This window comes from Caretta caretta, chromosome 11 (assembly GCF_965140235.1).
Source record: "Caretta caretta isolate rCarCar2 chromosome 11, rCarCar1.hap1, whole genome shotgun sequence".
Lineage (NCBI taxonomy): Eukaryota > Metazoa > Chordata > Testudines > Cheloniidae > Caretta > Caretta caretta.
The window spans coordinates 17,343,725-17,362,314 of NC_134216.1; the positions used below are offsets into that span (position 1 = coordinate 17,343,725).

Here is an 18,590-nt window from a genome sequence, read left to right on the forward strand (position 1 = left end):
TTGGAGGATGGGTGACGTCCCAGAGGACTGGAGAAGGGCAAACATAGTCCCTATATTTAAAAAGGGGAATGAAGACCTGGGGAATTATAGACCAGACAGCCTAACTTTGATACCTGGAAAGATACTGGAACAAATTATTAAAACTATCAGTTTGTAAGCACCTAGAAGATAATGGGGTTATAAGGAATAGCCAGCATGGATTTGTCCAGAACAAATCATGCCAAACCAAATTTATTTCCTTCTCTGACAGGATAAGTGGCCTAGTGGATAGCGGGGGGAGCAGTAGATGTGATTAATCTTTATGTAGTAAGGTTTTTGATACTATCCTACATGACATTTTCATGCTCAAACTAGGAAAATGTGGTCGAGATAAAATTACTATGAGGTGTGTTCACAACTGTACTTAAAGAGTAGTTATCAATGGTTCACTGTCAAACTGGGAGGGTGTATCTAGTGGCGCCCCACAGGGGTCAGTCCTGGGTCCTGTACTATTCAATGTTTTCAGTAACGACTTGGATAATGGAGTGGAGACTATGCTTATAACATCTGCAGATTACACCAAGATGGGAGGGCTTTGGAGGATGGGATTAGAATTCAAAATGACTTTCCAAAATTAGAGAATTGGTCTGAAATCGACAAAATGAAATTCAATAAAAACAAGTGCAATGTACTACATTTAGAAAGGAAAAGTCAAATGCATAACTACAAAATGGGGAATAGTTGGCACTGGTACTGCTTAAAAGGATCTGGGGTTATAATGGATTACAAATTGAGTATGTATCAACAGTGTGATGCAGCTGCAAACAAGGCTAATATCATTCTGGGGGGTAGTGACAGGGCAGTCTGCTCGTCAAGGGTTGCCCCGAGTACTCGTCAGTCCACCCCATCACCTGACATGACTCTTTTGAGTTGAAATGTCTGAATATAGATGCAAGATACCTGGGAGTTATCAGGAGAGAAGAAGCAGTTCCAGGAGTAAGTAGGATTTGGGAGGAAACCCTGGTACTGCTTCTTTAAGGGACCGGAGCTCAGAGAAGTTGGGGCAAAGCTTTCTTCTCTATCAAGAAGGGCACCAGCATAAATGCAGTCTCCTCCCCCATAGCTGGGCAGATGCCTGTAGACACCACAGGGAGTATGACAGCTCCTGAAGGGCCCTGTGTCAGCAGAAAGAAGACAGCAGCCGGAGAAGGTCTGCCTGCTGAACTCTCCTAGGCTGAACCCCCACAACCAGCTGAAGGACTGATCGTGAAAAGGGCCAGCTGCAGGAGAAGCTGCCTGAGGCTCTACAGCTATAAAGTGTAACTCCAGCTCCAAGGAAGAGAAATAGAGAGCTCCTATCCTAAGGAGAGGGACAGAGGGATTGTCCAAAGTACAACCCAGCTCTGGAAGAAGATCTGGGACAGGGGAGAAAACTGACCAGGACTCTTACATGGATCCAGAGTGGGCATGAACTTGTACAGCTAAATAAGTGAGTTACCTTCTTTAGAATAAATAAACTGCAAGTCCAGATACTGCAAAGAGGCATTGGACTAACCTGGTGTGGGTGATTGTCTAAAAAGACCCAAAGGACACTAAGTGCAGCATGCCTGCAGGGCCACAACGGGGCACAAGGGGGTGTGTTCGAGAGAGATGCCCTATGACAGCTATTCTAACAGGAGTGTTTCATGTAAGTCATGGGAAGTAATTGTCCTGCTCTACTCGGCACTGGTGAGGCCTCAGCTGGAGTACTGTGTCCAATTCTGGGTGCCACACTTTAGGAAAGATGTGGATAAATTGGAGAGTCCAGAGGAGAGCAACAAAAATGCTAAAAGGTTTAGAAAACCTGACCTGTCTTGAGAAAGGAAGATGGGGGGAGGGGCTGATAGTCTCCAAACACGTTAAGGGCTGTTATAAAGAGGACTGTGGTCAATTGTTCTCCACATCCACTGAAAGTAGGACAAAAAGTAATGGGCTTAATCTGTAGCAAGGCAGATTTAGGTTAGATATTAGGAAAAACATTCCAGCTAGAAGGGTAGCTTCTGGAATAGGTTTCAAGGAAGGCTGTGGAATCCCCATCATTAGAGGTTTTTAAGAACCCATTGGACAAACACCTGTCATGGATGCTCTACAGTTACTGGGTCCTGCCTCAGCTCAGGGAGCTGGACTTGATGACTTCTCCAAGACCCTTCCATCCCTACAGTTCCATGATTCTATGATCTGAAGTTAATTAACAGCAATATTTATTCTGGAGTCAGGCATATTGGTATTGTAATAAATACTCAGTTTTATATGTCCCAGAACAATCATTAGGTTTGCAAAAAACAAATGTGTCCAACAGTCAATAGATCAAAAGTCTTTAGTGCACACTGTTTTATGACTACTCAAATATTAATTTGAACAGGCTGCACACAGTGAAACTAACTTACCATAGGTGTCAGGGAATATGGGACACGGTATCAACAATTCCTGTTAAAGAGCCACTCTAGAGATCTCCTTCTATATTTTCTGATTTGTTCCAAAATATAGGATTTTATTGTGCCAAAAAAATTTCTGGATAATTGATAATTAAACTCACAGGTGTGTTCTGCTTTAGAAAAATAGTACCAACTGTACTTACACATTTGAAAATTGCACTCAATAAAGCTTTAGGAATGAGAGCTATGTGACTAACTGAATTTTCAGCCTACTAGCAATTCCAAAAAATGGGTGCAAAAATCTTTTCACGTTGAACAAATTGGTTTGTTCAACCCAAAATGAAATATTTCAATTAAATTTTGAGCTCTTTTTACATTTTAAAAAATAAAATTGAAGGAAACTTCAAAATGAAAAGTCATTTCAAATTTTAGAAATTGAAACTTTTGTTCATAAATGTCTAAATGAAATGTTGCAACTCTTTTGGAATTTTGGGTTTTTCCCCCCTTCAACTTAAACAATTTGGCAAAACTGACACAAACTCATGAAACATTTCGGTATCACTACATTTTCATTCTTCGCCAAAGCATGTTTAGAACTAAAACTTTCCCCCAGTTTATTTGGAATGTACAGTAAGTGTGACACTGGCAGACCAACTGTCAGCTCATGCCAAAGCCCCAAGCCAATTCACTTGTGCATTTGTATAGATGAAAGTGAGTGTTAAATGTATCAGAGTGTATTTGGTGTTTAAAGTTAATGAAAACTAATGGAATGTTACTTGCATTGTTTTACTTATATGTATCCTCTTATAATGTAATAGCAAACATTTACATTATAATTAAATAACCCATCAAAGGAGAAAGAAGCTTGTAGGATGCAATGAAGAACTCTAACAGAAAAGAGCTAATTGCAAAGCAAATGCTCACAGTGAGTGATGATTGGAGGTCAAAGGCTCAAAATGGATTCTTCTCTCTCTGTCATCAAAGGAAAAGCCTATGTAGGTATTGACTCTGTCAGCTTGTTTTCTGTGAGAAGCTATAAATATGGATTCAATGAAAGATCCTTAGTCTCCGGCCTGTTTGGACTCTTACAGGGAAGTATGCCAGATGCAAAGCGGAGATCCCCAGAGACAATCTAGATATCCTGAAAAGACTTTTGGGAAACTGACAGTTTATTACATCACTGCTACCATTTAAATTTATACACTGACTCACCTGTGCATATATTTTACCTGCTTTAAGGTTTCAATAACTCTCATTTCCTTTTCTTAGCTAATAAAGCTTTAGTTAGTTTACTATATCCCCCCAAGCAGTTGCCTTAGCAATGTGAGCACAGACCAAATCTGAGGGGGGAAGGATTTGCTGTTGTTCTCTTTGGTTGTTCCCTCTCTGGACAGAGGGAGAAGCCAAGCAGGTACAAAATCTCCTGAAAATATACCTGGAATAATCCATCTAAATCCACAGGAATTGTAAGTAGGGCAAGGAAATGCGTTAGGTTATCTTTTGTTTTGACTTGTGAATTTTCCTGTGCTACAGAGGTAGTTTTATTCCTGTTTTTGTAACTGTGAAGCTGAGCCCAGAGGGGAATCCTCTGTGTTTTAAATCTCTTTATTACCTTGTAAAGTTACCTTCCATCCTGATTTTGCAGGTGTGATTCTTTTACTTTTTTCTTTATAAATAAAGTTCCTTTTTTAAAAAAGAACCTGATTGATTTCAGTGTCCTGAAGACAAAGGGTCTGGTCTGTGCTCACATTGCTAAGGCAACTGCTTGGGGGGGATAGGGATTCCAAGTGACCCTTCCCTGAATTTTTGTGTAAACCACTTGGTGATGGTAACAATACCATCCAAGGACAAGGAAAGGAATTTGTGCCCTGGGGAAGTTTTAACCTAAGCTGGTGGAATATAAGCGTAGGGGGTCTTTCATGTTGGTCCCCACCTCTGTACCCCAGAGTTCAGAGTGTGGGGGGGAACCCTGACAACATGGCTGAACTGAAAAGCAATTCATAATAAGTAAAATGTTCACGAACAATTTTCCTCATTTCTCACTCCCTCTGTTCATCACTGTCATATGATGCAGTAGGCTGGCCATTCTTTCAGTAAAGAAGAAACTGCTTTGAGCACATTTTTTGTATAATAAACAAATTGAACAATTAAATGCATGTTGTAATTATACAGGACTTCCCATAGAAGAATCCCAGTGTTAAATTATTTAAGTAGCAGAACAGCACTGTGTGAGGTTAGCTACTATTAGTATCCCCAGTTTACAGACAGGGAAACTAGAGCCCAGACAGGTTAACAGGGACATTAAGTGGCTTGTCCAAGATCAGACATGATAGCAGCAGATCCAAAAAATAGAATCCATGACAGCTGTGACTCTTAGTCATGTACCTTAACAACCAAATCACACAGTGAATTACCTTCACATTTATTTCCACGTCAGTTACTTGAACATATATAACCTTAGATTAAGTCTTAACTGCCTACGATTCTGAAGCTCTGATCAAATGTAACTGTTGTTTGGCTTTGCATTTTAGTCTGTCCTCATGCTCTGGTTGTAAGAAGGGACATGAAAGTATACACTTTTTTCACAAGTGTCTCGTTATCTGGAGAACTGCAAAGTAGGTCACATTTCAATATTTTATTTCTTGTAGGATTGTTAGTAAAGGTATGAATACGCACTGAGGCCTTCTCTGTCTGACCAAGGAAATGCAACTTTTAGAATCATTGGGACTGTCCTTATTAAATATTTAAATAAGTGAATTTTCAGAATGTCAGTGTAAATGGGCAGAATATATCTCAACATCCTCAACAGAATGTAAAGGCCCTCACTTAGCTCAAATCTCATGCTCTTCTTGGGTAAAGGAAAATTCTAATAAATCATAAACCACAATATAAGCTTCCTCCCTCAACTTGGTTCTCCCTCAGTTTTTCTTTCCAGAACCAACTCTGTTCTAGACCCTTAGTACTCTCTGTTCAATGGGATGCTCACCTTCCCTGTATTCTAGGTTCAAGTGACAAAGCACACCTACCACACAAGTCAGACAAATTTTTGCAGCTTTCTACAGGGTTCTATCACCTCTGAAAATATGGGTTGACAGAACATTGCTGTGACAGTCTTCTGGTAAAATCTTGTGACTTAGGCACTTTGGAATATTTTACCATAAATTTCATGTTCTTTAATAAGGCTTAAAATTTGGTTCATGTTTCCCTTCTGAAAGGTAGATGCAACAATCAAAATAATAAAGCGAAGAGTTTCTTGGGAAGGAGCAAGAAGATAAAAATGTAATTATGGAAGTGGAAAACCTTAAGCAGTAGGGGGAGAATACATGGAGAAAGGAAGGAGGAACAGGTATATTGAATTATTTAATAATAATAGATTACCAGCATTCATAATTCAAAGACAGAACAAAAATACTTGGACACGGATGTCGGAAATATAGAGCACTGGTTAGATTTTTTTAAATATGTAAACAATAGAAAAGCTACCAATACCTGATACACCTTCATGATATTAACTGTTCCCGCTCCATTCTGGTCTGGGGATCCTTGATTCTGCAGAAGATTTCTCACCGTCTCCTCCATCCTGGAGGATGAAAATACAAAAACATTTTAAAGGTCAGAAATCTCTGTATGTGGATAAGACATGTAGTCTTAGAGTCATTTAAAGAACAAAATACATAATTCTACTGGCTACTAGCAAATGAATATTCATAGGATATCCTGGGCTTGGAACTTTCTTCGCTTCTATACATAAGCCTATGATTAACACATTAAGAGCACTTCTTTACCTTTTACACATGTAGGGTAGTGAAAGCTTCCTTTTTATCTGCGCTACAAAGGGAGTTTAATAAACGTCAGACAACATATGCAGCTAGCAGGCATCTTCTTGATGTCAGTGTTGTAGCAGCAGCAGAATGATAAAATTAACACCATTTAAAAAAAAACATTCATAATTTTCCAGAAAAGTGTAATACCATAACTTCTTTTGAGTACCATTGCATTTCTAATCAATAGTGTATAATGTGGACAGTTCATCCCCAAAGAAAATTCCTGGCTTGACTCCTTTATTCCCCAGGTATGTTCCAGGATAATTGAAAAAATGTCTTATAATTTTCCCACTCCATGTATGTTTGGTTTGTATTCAAAGAAAACATCACAACTAGAACTCTGTGAAAATGTGCCTAAAATTTACAACTGTGATGATGACTCGCCTTCTGAAGGATTGAGAAAGTGGGCATACCTTATTGCTCTGTTTTTCCCCCTCTTCACTTCAGTCCAGTACAATCTGTGGCCACCAAATTAAAAGTTGAATGTTAATGCAGTAGCAGTGGGAGCAGGATCCTTTACGGTCCTGCTGCAAAATGGGGTTGAGGTGAGCTGTCACTCATAAAATATCACCAATGTAGTGAAGAGATCAAGATGTAGGAGTGGGGAGCAAACTAGTTGACCTCGAAGGCTTTTGAGGTGTTTGGAATAAAGTAACAGCCAACTTGATTTCCAGCTTGACTTCCTCCTGGCACTCAGGGTCGAGGATGAGCTGCGCTGCAGCAGGAGTGCCTGAAGAAGTTCTAGCCAACTCAACCAGAATGTGGACAGGCTAATTCAGACACAGTTCTGTGAATGGGTCCATTATGTGCTCCCTCCTAGCACAGCAATGCTAGCTAGTGTGGAGGGAGGTAAGAGTGCAAAGACTGGGATCATGGTTCATTCTGCTATAGAGGCACAAGTGCACTGCCTGGTAACCTTTTCCCCACTTACATCCCATGCAGGGCTGGCCACAATCTGGCACTGTAACATCATGAGAGTTTAGTTAATCTCAGCTCAGACATTAAAAAAGAAAGAATGTTTGTGCTATTATGCTGGTAGGTATTAATGGCTGCCACCAAGCATGCCTTTGATCGATCTGCAATCACAGAGCTTGTTAAAGCTGATGGGCATGCTAGCTACTCTTAATTCAGGCTGAATGGAAGAAGCAATTTGGCTCCTTCATTGAGTAAGATAGCTTTAGATAATGGAAGCCACTGTCCAAGGCACTAGGCCACATGCAGGGCTAATCAAAAAATCAAGCCATATGGGTAAATGGGTGCCATGGGGACTGATTGCTAGTGCAGGGGCTAGGGCTTTGATTGGCTGAAGCTGTGTTTGTCCAGGTGTGTCAGAAGCAGAAACAACCAGAGAGCCAGAGAAGCTGTCCTGAGAGTGACCTTGATAGGGAGTATACAGAGCTCACTGGAGTACAAGACTGGCTAGAAAAGCAGGCTTGGAGATTGTGAGTAAGGAAACCACCTGCTACCGTTTGTTCCTACTAAGTTCACAGAAACAGGACGTTGTGAACCTTCTTTATAAATAAAGAGGACTGCACCAAAGAAATACCTGATTCTCTTAATCAATTTTTACTCCTAATGGAAACAACCCAGTAAGGCCCCAAATGTTAGCTACCCACACCGGACAAGGGGCAACGGTACCATCCTTACATAACCTTTGTGCATCTGGTTGTCATTCGAGTCTTTCAGTCTGATCAGAATCAGTAGTTACTAATCTAATGACAACATTCCTGCTTGCTTAGTTCTCTCTTTTATAGTCAGCCAGCAACATCCTACTTCCTGAGAAGCAGGCATTGTGAGGCATTCATCCTAGTCAGATGCCCAGTGACATTTCCCTTATTTTTATTATATTTTTTTAGTTGATGTGCATGTTTTTGCATTACCAGAATACACACGGAATAGTTGGACCATCTGTTGACCAAATGTGAATAAGAATAAGCCAGCTCTAATCTCCAGTGCAGACAGTGGTACATAGTTTTTCAGTGGCAGACTGGAACCATTTCTGCTCATCGGCTGACCTTAATCAGAGCCTTTTTACTCAGGAGGCAAAATCCTTTTGCTTCAGAATATAATCCATATAAGACGACATATATTTTAATGCCTAAAATGTGAACCCCTAATTTTTAAAGTTATTAATATAGCAGGGTCTCTTTCTACTGATATATATCTATAATATTATGAAAAGCCCATGCAAATGAATAAACATACTTAAATCAGGAAAGAAAATGAGGAACAGATCCACCTCTCACTGAAGTTAATGGGAGTTTTGTCATTGAATTCTGTGTTAGCAGGATCAAGGACAATAATATGAATGAAAAACAACGTAGGTGCAAAAAACTAAGCCACCTATGAAAAAGAATTGTGAAAAGCCCTATAATAGAGATCATTAGTTGCATGATAGCTTCTCTTAGCCTATTTTCTGTGCACAATTAGGTTGACTTCCTGGATTGCGTGTGTGCGTGTGAAGCAGAAACTCATTTTGTCTAAGATCTTTGTAGGGATTGATTGTACACTGTTCTACGTAGAGTATAGTGATCAGATACTCCTTCTAGCAAAACTCCAGTTTACACTGGCAAAACAAAATACAGAATGTGACAAACTCACCCAGACGACAGGCAGAGTTGTTCTAACTGGAGGTTAAATATATTTTTTTTGTTTGTTGATATTAAAGAAATGTATAAAGACAAGCTGATTCAGCATGTACAATGAAATTTTACTTTAGATTTCCAAAGGTCCTGATTTCCCTTTAATCAGGTATCAGTGGAAGAGTACAACAAGGAGAAAGAATAAATAGACATCTGCCAAAAAGTCAAATGCCCTTAGATTCAGCTTTAGCAAAGTTTGTCAGGCACTGCCATTGTGGTTTATAGACTGCTATTGCTATTATTACCACAATAATTTAATCTGCTTCCTCATTAAATCAGCATTCAGTGCTTCTAATTTATGAGAGCATTAATAAAATTTAATTGTTATATTATAATCTATATTAGTCTGCTCAATTAAAGTATATACCAGTAAAATTTAATACACTATTTTAAAGTTTGGCCAGGCCCTCCCCCCAATCCAGTTTGAGAAATAGCCTCTTGCCCCCAGGAATTAGTCCTCTGGTGAGGCCTTCCCCTGGCAGACTTTATCTGGGAGATAGCATATAAATTTTGAACCAAAGTGACATTGATGAACTATATAGTAGTCAGTCGTGTCTGATGATCACATCACGGCATCTTGTGTGTGCTCTTGTGGCTGTACAGTCCGATCTGCAAGGAGCATGGTCATGGTAGGTGTCACACAGAAATGTCTCCCATTGAAAACATGGCATGATGCTCGACCCTTTTTTCAACCAATTTTTCTTTCTCAAAGTGTTCACAAACACTTTGCTCTCCAAATTAGTTGCTCTCCATTCAAGTCTGCCTGTGGCTGTGTCTTCTAAGTGATCGATATTTATGCTGCATGAGTTGAGATTCTGCTTAAGGATGTCTTTGAATTGTTATGTTAGCCACTCAGTCCAAGTACGCTTACGCCAAAGATTTTCATTTTTCTGATGAAAGCATTAACCTTCCCTACCCTTGTATTTTCCTGTAAGTTTCATTTTCTTTTCAGAGCCCTATGTTGCTAAAAATATGTGCATTACAGCACCATATGGAACAAAGTCCACATATACACAAACCCATTCAACATTTTTGGAAATAAATCTCATAAAGAGAGAGAGAGAGAGAGAGAGAGCGCGCACGTGTGCGCACAGATACAAAATGTCTTCTATTCGGTTCATTGGTACTAATGCTTGCCAACTGGGAAATGCCAGGTCAGAGTTCGCTGCATCACCACTCATAACATTCCATACATGGCTCTGAGCAAATAATTCAGCCCTGCAGCATTCCCCAAAAAATAGAATAGACCTTAGTATCCATTCTGGTCTAGCACTTAAAACTTCTTTTGCATCACCCTAACCAACACCGCCCCCCCCCCCATAAAGTAGTAATAGGAGGATGCATTCATTTATTATTTGTATTATAGTAGTACCTAGATGTCCGAACTGAGATTAGGGTCCAATCATGCTATTGCAATGAAGTAGACAAAACAGCAAAGGATGAGACAGGAAGCAGAGAAACAGCAATGTAAAATAACTTGCCCAAGATCCCAGGTAATGATGGGAGTAGAACTCAGGGGTGAAATTCTGGCCCCACTGAAGTTAATGGCAAAAAACTCTACTGACTCAGCTCCAGTCTAATGCATTGTATATTGGAGGGAGCTATTTCCCCCCCATTAATGTGTTACAGATTTTAAAAAAACATACACTCTCATTTTTTATAATGAAATACAAATACACGTGTAAAGAAAGCTTGTCCTCAGGTCAGATTTAGTTTATGGTCTTAAGTTTTATCTGTACTCCTACCCCATGCATCACATAAAATTACACAGTAGGTCAGATATCTCAAAACATCAATAACACTGAAACAAACTATACATCCTTGCTGTAAAAGTAGATTTCTAATTTTTAAACACAGATATGTGCGTGCGCGCACACACACACATATCTGTACACACACACACCCCACAATATATGACAGAGTCTTTAATTTGGAAAAACTACTTTGGCAGAGAGAGAGACTGACTGACTGACTGCAGGCTTTAATTCACTTGTGGGTATGTTATGCCATTTAAAACCAACCAAAAGTGTTAGTCTCATTTTGAATGAAGTTTCATAGCCATTCCAAGAACATCTGTATGTGTGGACACGGAAACATCTATGCGTTTATTATTAATAGTGATGGTGTGTGGGACACAACAACTTTTGAAAGGATGAAGTGAATACAGAGAAGTGCAAGGTGAAAACTAGGTCTGTCATCGATGACTATTTGTGGAAATTCCCTGAAAGTTAACAAACTGTTCTCATGTGTTTTCACACCACACTGCATGCATCATGACATTTTCAGGCTCATACTATATAGTTTTCTAGTAGACACACAAGAGTGCTATCCGCAGAACTGATGGCAGGTGGAGCAAAGTAAAGAACAGGAAGGGTATTTTATTCTACGAGGAATTACCATTATTTGTTTTCAGTCTACAAGTTTCCTGCAGAGTTTTCTGAGTCTATCAAAAGGTTTCTCATCTCATAACGGAGATTACATCACCTACATTTGTTTGATTCCTGATGATTATGTACTCAAGAATTATTCTTTATCTGGAACCATCTCTATTCCAGTAATAACTTCCTCTTATCATGGCATCAACACTTCCAAAAGTCCTGTGATTTTTGAGGTAGTTTTAAGGGCTTTAGAAATTCCCTAGAGCCCTTTGAAATTGGCGATATATAGTTTTGCTTGAGTAGGACAGACTTCAGCAACTGGCCAATAATTAATACTATTACTAACAGTATTTTTCTATGGCGCCTTTCATCCAGGGATTTCAAAGTGCTTTACAGTCATTAAAGACTAAATTCTCCCAGGTTATACTCATGTAACAGAGAACAGTAGGAGTTGCCTGTGTATCTGATGACAGATTCGCCCTCAATTAATCACAACATCCCTTTGATTACTATTATACCAGAACTTTTGTAATTCACACAAATGACTGAGAGACCCACTGCAAATTACAGAATTTTGCAAATTAGTATGTGCATAAACAAAGAAGCGGAGATGAAGATTACGCACCACAAAATATACTTTGTTCATTCAAATGCAGTGTATCAATAACTATAATAATTCATTGTATACTAGGAAATATGATGTACAGTTTGTAAATATCAGCAAGTGATATGTATGTAAGCAAGCATGTATTAAAGCTTTTGCTAAGAAGTGATCAGAGAATGATGGGGTTTTGGGCATACAATTATGATTGGGGAGGTTAGTATAATTCTACTGTATACTCATTTTACATTTGAAAACTGAGGCTCGAAGTAGTAAGTGACTTGACAAAGGAACAGAAGCTATCAGTCACGAATCCTCGGTCTAAGCAATACATGGCAAGACATATTCTCTGTTTCTATTTTATATCGTTTCATTACTGTGACTGAGCACACCTAATGCTGTTTCCATGAGTTATCGGACTAAGTTGCATACAGTAATACATATCTAAATAACTTCATGGTATCATAACAGTATAGAGACCGGAGAGCTGCCAATACATTTGATGTACATTTCATATCAATAGCATATCCTGCTCACATAATTTTAAAAACAGACCATTTGATTTGGAATGAAGAATGGTATTGAAGATCTTAGTTCTGTCTTTTTACTAGTTTGGACAGTTTACTACTCATACTATGGACTCAGAGTTTAAAAAGGTACCTGGCAAATGTGTGTGGGGCTAAAAAGAAAAAAATATTTCCATATTTTATAGTTATTTTGCAATACAAAAGTAATAGTTAAAATATAGAATTATTTTGATTAAGTGGCTACTATGCATATTATTAATATTTAATGGAAGTTTTATTATATTAAAGTCTACATAAAATACCCTAACTCCTCCAGAACTAAAAAGTATTACATTTCATTGTTTCTCCTTTAATTTTTACTTGTGATTTTAATGTCCATAAAAGTAAGGTGCTAATTGTGCTGACTAGCTATTTAGTGAATAAGGACCTCAGGATTTGGTCCCATAAAAGAAGTTCTTTGTTAAAAATATAATTCTCAATAAAGGGCTGGTGTCGTGATACCCCAGAGCCATGTATTGTATGCATACCCCTAAGGCCAAACCTCTGCAGTGCACGGCACATAAGGCCTGTCATACAGTCTGTACAAATAGGAGTGTGGGGTGGAAGTTTCCCCCACACTGATCTCGTCTCCCCACTAAACCCAAGAAAAGGACACTCTTTAGGCCCTCTGTAACATCCACAAACCTGGGAGTCCAAAAATCATGACTCAGGACCCAAAACATTGCAGAATATCATGAGTTTGGCTTAAAATAAGTTTTAAAATAATAAAGTGGGGGATTTGTATTTTATGATTTTTGATCCTTTAAGGTTAATCTTTTCCAGCTTTTCTCTGAAAATATGAGGGCTAAGCATTTTTTTTAAATGAAAACTGAGATTCTCATGTAATCACATGACTCCAGGAGCTGGGGGCTTTCAGAAAATCAAATATCATGAGACACACAAAGTCTCATGAGCCAGCAACACTGCATGAATAATGAATAAATATTCCAAATGAGTTCTACAGTAACAAAAAGCGTATTTGTGGCACCTTAGAGACTAACCAATTTATTTGAGCATAAGCTTTCGTGAGCTACAGCTCACTTCATCGGATGCATACTGTGGAAAGTGTAGAAGATCTTTTTATACACACAAAGCATGAAAAAATACCTCCCCACACCCCACTCTCCTGCTGGTAATAGCTTATCTAAAGTGATCACTCTCCTTACAATGTGTATGATAATCAAGGTGGGCCATTTCCAGCACAAATCTAGGGTTTAACAAGAACGTCTGAGGAACAGTGGGGGTGGGAGGTAGGAAAAAACAAGGGGAAATAGGTTACCTTGCATAATGACTTAGCCACTCCCAGGCTCTATTCAAAAGCCTAAGTTAATTGTATCCAATTTGCAAATTAATTCCAATTCAGCAGTCTCTCGCTGGAGTCTGGATTTGAAGTTTTCTTGTTGTAATATTGCAACTTTCATGTCTGTAATCGCGTGACCAGAGAGATTGAAGTGTTCTCCGATTGGTTTATGAATGTTATAATTCTTGACATCTGATTTGTGTCCAATTATTCTTTTACGTAGAGACTGTCCAGTTTGACCAATGTACATGGCAGAGGGGCATTGCTGGCACATGATGGCATATATCACATTGGTAGATGTGCAGGTGAACGAGCCTCTGATAGTGTGGCTGATGTTATTAGGCCCTGTGATGGTGTCCCCTGAATAGATATGTGGGCACAGTTGGCAACGGGCTTTGTTGAAAGGATAGGTTCCTGGGTTAGTGGTTCTGTTGTGTGGTATGTGGTTGCTGGTGAGTATTTGCTTCAGGTCGGGGGGCTGTCTGTAGGCAAGCACTGGCCTGTCTCCCAAGATTTGTGAGAGTGTTGGGTCATCCTTAAGGATAGGTTGTAGATCCTTAGTTTTAGTTGGGGGCTGAAGGTGATGGCTAGTGGCATTCTGTTATTTTCTTTGTTAGGCCTGTCCTGTAGTAGGTGACTTCTGGGAACTCTTCTGGCTCTATCAATCTGTTTCTTCACTTCCGCAGGTGGGTATTGTAGTTGTAAGAATGCTTGATACAGATCTTGTAGGTGTGCGCTCCTTATGCGCTCAAGGACTTTTTGTAGATGTTCCAGGTGGTCTGCCCAGGAATCCGAAAATATGGCCACATCGTCAAGGTAGGCGACTGCATATTCTCCTAATCCTGCTAGGAGACCATCTACAAGTCTTTGGAAGGTGGCGGGTGCATTTCGCAGCCCGAAAGGGAGTACATACAGCCCGAGATGTGTGGTGAAGGCTTACCTTTCCTTGGCAGATTCATCTAGCGGTACCTGCCAGTACCCCTTGGTTAAGTCCAAGGTAGAGATGAACTGGGCCCGTCCCAGTTTCTCTAATAGTTCATCTGTGCGTGGCATTGGATAGTTGTCTGGGCGAGTTACAGCATTTAGCTTATGGTAGTCCACGCAAAAACGTATTTCCCCATCTGGTTTGGGAACTAGAACCACTGGAGGTGCCCATGCACTTCCAGAGGGGCAGATTACACCCATCTGTAACATATCCTGGATTTCCCGTTCTATAGCAGTTTTAGCTTGAGGAGACACCTGGTAAGGTTGGACCCTAATTGGGTGAGCATTACCTGTGTCAATGGACTGGTATGCCCGTTCAGTCAGTCCTGGGGTGGCTGAGAACATTGGCGCGTAGCTACTGCACAGCTCCTTGATCTGCTGTCGCAGCATACGCCCAAGGGTCATGGAGAGGTTCACCTCTTCCACGCCACCAGCACATTTCCCTTCGTAGTAGACACCTTCGGGCCACTCAGCGTCGTCTCCTCCCTGGGCTGTAAACTGACAAACCTTTAATTCTCTGGAATAAAAGGGCTTTAGAGAAATAATATGGTACACCTTAGGCTTTCGGTTGGAGGTAGGGAATGCTATGAGATAATTAACAGCTCCCAGGCGCTCCTGGACCGTGAATGGCCCTTCCCACGATGCTTCCATTTTATGGGCCTGGAGCGCCTTTAAGACCATGACCTGGTCTCCAACTTTGAAGGAACGCTCTCTGGCATGTTTATCATACCAGGCTTTTTGCTCTTTTTGAGCATCCTGTAAGTTTTCTCTAGCAAGGGCTAAAGAGGTTCGGAGGGTGTTTTGTAGGTTGGTTACAAAGTCCAGAATGTTAGTTCCTGGAGAAGGTGTAAATCCCTCCCATTGCTGCTTCACCAACTGCAATGGCCCCTTAACCTCATGGCCATATACAAGTTCAAATGGGGAAAACCCTAAACTGGGGTGTGGTACAGCTCTGTAGGCAAAGAGCAACTGCTGCAACACTAGGTCCCAATCATTGGAGTGCTCATTTACGAATTTACGTATCATGGCCTCCGAAGTCCCATTAAACTTCTCCACCATGCCATTTGTTTGATGGTGGTAAGGAGTGGCAACCAAGTGATTTACCCCATGAGCTTCCCAAAGGTTTTCCATAGTTCCTGCCAGGAAATTAGTCCCTGCATCTGTGAGGATGTTGGAGGGCCAACCTACCCTGGCAAAAGTGTCCGCTAGTGCCTGGCACACACTTTTAGCCCTGGTGTTGCTTAGAGCTACTGCTTCCGGCCATCGGGTGGCAAAATCCATGAAAGTCAGTATGTACTGCTTTCCTCTGGGTGTCTTTTTCGGAAAAGGACCCAGAATATCCACAGCTACTCGCTGAAATGGAACTTCAATGATGGGGAGTGGCTGGAGAGGGGCTTTGACCTGGTCTTGGGGTTTTCCCACTCTTTGGCACACCTCACAAGACTGGACATAGGTAGAAACATCCTTGCCCATTCCCTCCCAGTGGAATGACCCCCCCAAACGGTCTTTGGTCCTGTTCACCCCAGCATGGCCACTAGGGTGATCATGGGCTAAGCTCAAGAACTTGGCCTGGTATTTAGTTGGAACTACCAACTGTCTCTGAGGATGCCAGTCTTCCTGGTGTCCACCAGAAAGAGTTTCCTTATATGAAAGTCCTCTTTCTACAACAAATCTGGATCGATTAGAAGAGCTGAGAGGCGGTGGGTTGCTCCGTGCCACCGTCCAAGCTCTCTGGAGGCTTTCATCTGCTTCCTGTTCGGTCTGGAACTGTTCCCTTGATGCTGGAGACATCAGTTCCTCATTGGATTGTGGACCTATACTTGTCCCTCTGGAAGGGATGTAGGGGATGGGGCTGTTTCAGTTGACTGTGAACCGCTCTCCGCTGGTGCACTATGTTGGGATTCAGGCTCCGGCTGAGCCTCTTGTGTAGGGTTATGGGCTGCTGCCAGTTCAGGTTCGGTGGGGCCCTCTGGTGCTGAGGTTGCAAGTACTGGATTCAGTGCTGGCAATGGGTCTGGTGTTGGTTGTTCAGCTGGTTCCGGTTCTGGGATTGGTTCCGTCTGGGTCTCTGGGACTGGATCCACTACTGCTGTTGCAGACATTGGCCTGGGGTCCGGGTCCATCACCTCTGACCAGGTCCTGATAGAAGTTTCCGGAACAGAGCTAGGCCTCACGGCTTGTTTAGCCTGGCTGCGGGTGACCGTTCCCACCCTCTTGGCCTGCTTCACATGATTGGCCAAGTCTTCCCCCAACAGCATGGGGATGGGATAATCATCATAGACTGCAAAAGTCCACGTTTCGGACCAGCCCTTGTACTGGACAGGCAACTTGGCTGTAGGCAAATTGAAAGAGTTAGACTTGAAGGGTTGAATCATCACTTGGATCTCTGGGTTGATTAAATTGGGGTCCACTAAGGAAGCATGGATAGCTGACACTTGTGCTCCGGTGTCCCTCCAAGCGGTGACCTTCTTCCCACCTACACTCACAGCTTCCCTCCACTCCAAGGGTATCTGGGAGCTAACTGGGCCTGCGGACCTCTGGTGTGATTCCGATGCAATGAACTGTAATGTGTTGGGGTTCTTGGGGCAGTTGGCCTTTACATGCCCCAGCTTGTTACATTTAAAACATCGTCCAGCTGATGGGTCACTTGGGCGAGGTGGGTTGCTGGAGAATGGGATGGTGGGATGATATGGTGTCTGGAGGGTTCTTTGGGAGGTAGGTGGGGCCTTGGGCGGCCCCTGGTAATAGGGTGTGGTCTGGGGTGGTCCCTTCTGGTCTCCGCTCCAACTGCGACCAGTTTTCTTCTTCTCTGCCACCTCCACCCATCTGGCTCCAATCTCTCCTGCCTCGATTACAGTTTTGGGCTTCCCATCTAGGATGTATCTTTCTATTTCCTCAGGAACACCCTCTAAGAATTGTTCCATTTGCATTAGGAAGGGAAAATTTACTGGAGATTCAACACTTGCTCCTGATATCCAGGCATCCCAATGTTTCACAATGTGGTAGGCATGTCGAGTAAATGACACATCTGGTTTCCACCTTAGGGCTCTGAACCTCCGACGAGACTGTTCGGGTGTTATCCCCATTCTGACTCTCGCCTTGGATTTAAACAGTTCATACTTGTTCATGTGTTCTTTAGGCATTTCAGCTGCCACCTCAGCTATGGGTCCACTGAGCTGCGGCCTCAGCTCTACCATGTATTGGTCAGTAGAGATGTTGTGCCCAAGGCAGGCCCTTTCGAAGTTTTCTAAGAAAGCCTCAGTATCATCGCCTGCCTTGTAGGTGGGGAACTTTCTGGGATGGGAAGTGGTACCTGGAGAAGGATTGCTAGGGTTTGTTGGGATATTCTGCTGAGCCTTTATCTTCTCCATCTCCTCCACATGTTTCCTCTTTTTCCTTCTCTTCCAGTTCTTTGTCCCTTGCTTCCATAGCTCTCCTGTGAGCAGCCGCTTGGTGTTGTTCTGCCTCTTTCGCTGCCTCCCTTTCTTTCTCCTTTGCCTCCATTGCTCTCCTGTGAGCAGCTTCTAGAGCTTTTTCGGTTTCTTTCAATGTCTCCAGTTTGGCTAACTCCAATTTGTGTAGTGCCTTGGTGCCTGACATCTTTACCTCTCTGTTTTTCACTAACTTTACACCCAAGGTTTAGAAATAAACAAACAAAACTTGGCTGTAAAATTTTGCTGTGCTGGAATAGAATACCTATTCTCTGATAGTGATTGTCAGCCTACAGAAAAAGACAATTCCCTTGTCTCTGCTCTGGGCCAAAATCAAAGCAAAAAACCTCCAACTACTTGGAAACCTGCTTACCAGCAGCCCAAAGGAAAAAAAAATTTCCCTTTCAAACTTGTGCTCCTTGTAAAAAATCAAAATCCAAAAAAAAAAACACCCCTGCCACTTTTGTCTCC

The 18,590-nt window shown here is 41.5% G+C and overlaps 1 protein-coding gene across 18 annotated transcripts in view; it reads right to left on the bottom strand.

Moving 5' to 3' along the window:
- The window catches only part of NCKAP5 (NCK associated protein 5), a 623,862-nt gene that overhangs the window by 208,098 nt on the left and 397,174 nt on the right, over nt 1-18,590 (bottom strand). For all 18 annotated transcript variants that reach the window (XR_012664337.1, XM_075117769.1, XM_048869232.2 and 15 more), the window contains one exon: nt 5,883-5,973. Coding sequence is in view for 17 of the 18 variants with exons in the window: in XM_075117769.1 (XP_074973870.1) it covers nt 5,883-5,973 (91 nt within the window). In the remaining variant the exon portion in view is untranslated. The remainder of the gene's footprint in view (nt 1-5,882; nt 5,974-18,590) is intronic.